The sequence below is a fragment of the Populus alba genome, chromosome 4, assembly GCF_005239225.2.
Source record: "Populus alba chromosome 4, ASM523922v2, whole genome shotgun sequence".
Taxonomy (NCBI): domain Eukaryota; kingdom Viridiplantae; phylum Streptophyta; class Magnoliopsida; order Malpighiales; family Salicaceae; genus Populus; species Populus alba.
In genome coordinates, this window is record NC_133287.1 from 17142811 (window position 1) to 17148119 (window position 5309).

The 5309-nt window shown below is 40.1% G+C and overlaps 1 protein-coding gene across 1 annotated transcript; it reads left to right on the top strand.

The window, feature by feature from the left end:
- Positions 1-466: 466 nt before the first annotated feature.
- LOC118039720 (probable receptor-like protein kinase At4g39110) lies at positions 467-3885 on the top strand. Its single transcript, XM_035046500.2, has one exon. The coding sequence runs from the start codon at positions 805-807 to the stop codon at positions 3379-3381; it is 2577 nt and encodes an 858-aa protein (XP_034902391.1). The 5' UTR covers positions 467-804; the 3' UTR covers positions 3382-3885.
- Positions 3886-5309: the final 1424 nt, after the last annotated feature.

Here is a 5309-nt window from a genome sequence, read left to right on the forward strand (position 1 = left end):
GATGTTATCGTGTATTTTTTTGTAGTGAGGTTGAGCCGTCTCATCAAACTCTTTTGGTTGTGAGCGATGTCGACGGATTAAGTGATGATGAGTCTTCAACAATCTTTTTTTTTTCTCCTAACAAATATGATATCGATGATTTATTTTTTTTAGTTAATTATTGTCAAATGCTTTTTTACAATTTGATTTGCTATCATTGTTTTTTTATATAAATTAAATTATTAAATTAATTGATTTTTTTAAATACAATCAAGTTAATGATCCAAATAGGAGGCTTTTCTTATTTCTTTAAAAATATTATTATTCTTGAATATATATTTTTTACGTTAAAAAAAAAATGATTCGGCGAGCGGCGTTGTAAATAAATAAAGTTAGTGGTGTCTGAAGGGAGAAGTAACTATAGCACAATTAGACCAATGGTTTCCAAGAACTGCATCATAAAGTCTTGAAATGGAGAGAGGAAGAGAGGCAACAATGGTGTTTGACCATTTCAGATAAGATTAGCTATTTATGATCATTGTTCAGTTGGTGGTTGCAAAATTAGGAGGCAAAAGACAACTAAAATTTGCATGACAAGAATCTTCTCTCCATAAACATTGCCACAGAATTGGCAAAGCTAGCAAAGTCCATCTCATCTCACCTGTCAATTTCTTTCCCTCCACTTGTAATCAAAAGAAAAAAAAGGGTAAGTTAGCCAACTAAAGCAGCCCCATGATAGGGAGATCGAAAACCTTCCTTCCTTTCAAGATCCTTCTCTCTTTCTAATTCTAACCATCCCACCCTCACCCCCAGGAGGGATGGAGGATGGAAAAAAATAAATTTAAAAAATCAAAAATCAATCTTGTTCTGCCTTCCTTGTTGTCTCCGATAATGGCTTTCCTCCTTGTTCTCCTCCTTGCCTTGCTTTCGAGCCCTAGCATTGTATCCGCGGCTGGAAATGCCTTCAAGCCAGCTGATGAGTTCCTCGTCAGCTGTGGAGCCAAGAACCTGGCTTCTTTTCCTGATGGAAGAATCTTCAAGACCGACAAGGAGGCCCAAGGTTACTTACAGACCAAGCAGGATATCTTAGTATCTATTCCGTCCGCTAATGTTTCTTCTCCTCTATATCTGTCGGCGAGGATTTTTAAAGAGGATGCGACTTACGCATTTACATTGAAGAGTGCGGGGTGGCATTGGGTGCGTCTGCATTTATTTCCATTGAATAACACAGAATTCGATCTGCGAACAGCAACCTTCTCTGTAAACACAGATAAGTATGCCCTCCTTCACAACTTCAATACGAATAACGATACTCAAGCTGTATTGAAGGAGTATCTAATTAACATGACAGACCCGAACTTTTCCATCCACTTTATACCTCTGAAGAATTCTGCAGCTTTCATCAATGCCATTGAGGTTGTTTCAGCTCCTGACATTCTGATATCTGATCAAGCCACCAACCTCTTCCCCGTTAACAACTTTGCCGGTTTGAACAACTTTGGGTACGAAGTAGTGTACAGGCTCAACATGGGGGAGCCTTTGATCACATCAGAAAATGACACACTTTGGAGGAGATGGGTACCCGATAAGCCATACCTTAAGCACGAAGCCTTGGCCAAAAGTGCATCTGTCCCTACTTCCTCCATCAAATATGGTCCAGGAATCTCATCACTCATTGCGCCAGCAACGGTCTATGCGTCTGCTGAGCAAATGGCTGATTCAGAAACAAGGATTCAAAATTTCAATTTAACATGGAATTTTGTGGCTGATGCAACATTCAGCTACGTTGTTCGGCTGCATTTTTGTGACATTGTGAGCAAATCCCTTAATGATCTCTACTTTAATGTATATCTTAATGGGAAAATGGCAATTTCTGGATTGGATTTGTCATCCATCAAAGACGAATTGGCAGTATCATATTTCAAAGACTTTGTGGTGGATGCTTCCTTGATGTCTAATGGACTCGCAGTTGAGGTTGGTCCTATGGGTGACGAAACTGGTACGAGAAATGCTATTCTGAATGGCTTGGAGGTCTTCAAAATGAGCAGTAAAGTTAACAGTTTGGATGGAGTGTTTGGGGTTGATGGTAAGATGCTTGAGAATCACAAGGTAGTTGTTTACGTAGGGTTCGGGTTGATGTTTGGTGCATTTGTTGGCCTTGGTGCAATGCTGTTGAAGTGGCACAAGAGACCTCAAGATTGGCAAAAGAGGAATAGCTTTTCTTCTTGGTTGCTTCCTGTCCATGCTGGTGACCATAGCTTCATGTCAAGTAAAACCTCACTGGGATCTCACAAGACCAGCTTTTACTCATCAACTCTTGGTCTAGGCCGGTTTTTCTCTCTATCAGAGTTGCAGGAGGCTACCAAGAACTTCGATTCAAGTGAAATAATTGGTGTTGGCGGTTTTGGCAATGTCTATATTGGAATGATTGATGATAGTACCAAAGTTGCTGTCAAGAGAGGTAACCCGCAATCTGAACAAGGAATCACAGAGTTCCAGACAGAAATTCAGATGTTATCAAAGCTCAGGCATAGGCATTTGGTGTCCTTGATTGGCTATTGTGACGAGAACGATGAAATGATCCTGGTTTACGAATACATGTCAAATGGACCTTTTAGGGACCACCTCTATGGAAAGAATTTGCCCACATTGTCATGGAAGCAAAGGCTGGAGATCTCTATTGGAGCTGCTCGCGGACTTCATTACTTGCATACGGGAACTGCACAAGGTATCATTCACCGTGATGTGAAGACCACAAACATTTTGCTCGACGATGCCTTTGTCGCCAAGGTTGCTGATTTTGGGCTGTCCAAAGATACGCCTATGGGACAGGGTCATGTCAGTACTGCAGTGAAGGGAAGTTTTGGATACTTGGATCCTGAGTACTTCAGGAGGCAGCAACTGACTGATAAATCTGACGTGTACTCATTTGGGGTGGTGCTGCTTGAGGTATTGTGTGCAAGGCCTGCCCTTAACCCTCAACTTCCAAGAGAGCAAGTTAACTTGGCTGAATGGGCAATGCAATGGAAGAGGAAGGGGTTGCTTGAAAAGATCATCGACCCTTGTCTTGTTGGTACCATCAATCCTGAATCATTGAAGAAGTTTGCCGAGGCTGCAGAGAAGTGCTTGGCTGAGCATGGTGTTGACAGGCCAACTATGGGAGACGTGCTGTGGAACTTGGAGTATGCTTTGCAGCTACAAGAAGCTTTCTCTAAAGGAAAAGCTGAAGATGAAAGTAAGTTATCAGCTGCCGTAGCCGACTACCCTGTTGCTGTAGCTACTCCCAAAGCTATTTCCAATTCTGTCACCGAAGACAACAGAAGCCCTGCTGAAGTTCAGGTCATTGATGATCATTCAGGAACTGCAATGTTTTCTCAATTTTCTGGGCTAAACGGCAGGTAAATTCTATAAATTCGTTGTTCTAATTGAGAAGTCATCAAGAGCAGAATAGTTTAAGCATCTCATGGAAGATCTTAAACTCGGGAGCATCAATGGTGTCTTTTGCTCTTGCTTCAGAATGAGAGCTTGATGAGCTTGCATCGCTCTTATAATTGCACATCATGGTGTATGTTACAGGTTTTCTTTTTAGACACTCTATTTATCCTCTTTCTTGTGTGTAGCATTTGATTCTTGGTTATAAAAATTGTAAGAAAATAACTGATTAATGTACCGGTATTGATAGATGTGTACCTGCAGTAGTATCATACCTCTATCCATCAACTCCTATATAAATAACATGATGGGGATTTTGGATTAAATGTCTCAGCAGAATCTTTAAGTGGATTTTCAAGAATCGCTTCCTCCTGCAATTATATCCTTACTTGAATTTTTGTTGCCAGAAAATACAAAGCAGCAGTTCCTAATGAGCTCATCTAGTCCAAGTGCAACTGTAGACAATTTAAACCTTAAATCCAAGCTTCGTTATTTAAGGCAGAAAGCATAGCTCAAATCCAAACTTGTTGCTGAAAAAGTTTGTTTAATGATCAGCTTTGTGCAGATTTTGATCTTTCAGCTAAACGAATGGAAAATTTTAATAAGAGTAGCCTCATAAACAGGTCGAGATGTGTGTTGCCATTGTCCCTGTTGTTTGATCCATAACTTCAGAGATCATGCACATGAAAGGTCCAAAACCTTGCTATACATGAACTGAAAGATATCAAAAGTTGGAAAAAAAAATTCACTTGGTATGGTGTTAATAAGAAGTTACAGCAAGCAAGCAAGCAAAGTCACAGCAAACCCGCATATTTTATTTTATTTTTTAGTTTAAACGAACCAGCTCACAGAGTTTTTTTCCCTTGCTGCCTCCATTTAACTTAAACATGATATATTTGAAGTGAAAGAAAATTAGAGGCAGGCATTGTTCATGTTAACATGGGGAATTTTGAAGATATTAGGGCATGTCAGTACAAGTGGTAGATTTGGACAGGAAGAACCACACTAACACCAGCACAGCAAATGGCAATTTAATTACAGAATTCAGGTAGCTAGAATATCCCATCCTGGGCCATGCGAGCCGAGTGGATAATATGCTGAGTGATCAAAATTGACAACAAATCTTTAAAGGAGAATAAGGTGGGGCTAGAAAGTGGCATGCCTCAAAAAAGATGTCTGCCCTATTGAAGAACAGGAGCAAGTGTAGATAAGGATGTGGATATGTGATTGAACAATAATTTCGAAACAAAAAAAAAACAATTTGGTGCATCTTTTATTTTATTTTAGAGGCTGCATGTGAATATCAAACCCCCTTGTTATGCATAACCAATCGCACGCAACACCATCTTCTCATAGCCACAACTCTATTCTCTCTCTCTCTTAAAATGGAAGAATCAGACAGAACAAGTGACTCTTGCATGGATGCACTAAGAGCCAATCTTCCACAAAAGTGAGGATATATTTTCCTTCATCTTTCTCTAGTCTGGTTAGCAACTTGATATAAATTTTATGCAGTAGGGAATTGTTTTTGAATAGGAGGGGTTGTCAAGGTATTACTCAGGGAAAGCAAGGTCATTTACATGCATAGCTGATGTTCGTTGTCTTGAAGATCTAAAGAAACCAGAACGTCCTGATCCCAAGAAAAGGAAGAAATATTCAGATAGGAAAGACTTGCACGTTCCTCCATATCCATGTCGACGAGTTTCTTGCACGACCCAAAGTCTCCCGCCCTGTGTTGGTGTGTGAAAACAACCAAACAGGCCTGTTGGGTTCCTTGAGCTATTTTGTGATGTTTTGCCGCTTTGCGCACAGAAGAGGAATTCTTGATAAACATTCGTAAATGGTTATAAGACCAGCAAAGCCATATGCATTCACGAAAGGAAAACATGATGACACTC

Excerpts from the sequence above, each read along its gene's own strand:
- LOC118039720 (XM_035046500.2), top strand. The coding sequence starts at position 805 with ATGGAAAAAAATAAATTTAAAAAATCAAAAATCAATCTTGTTCTGCCT.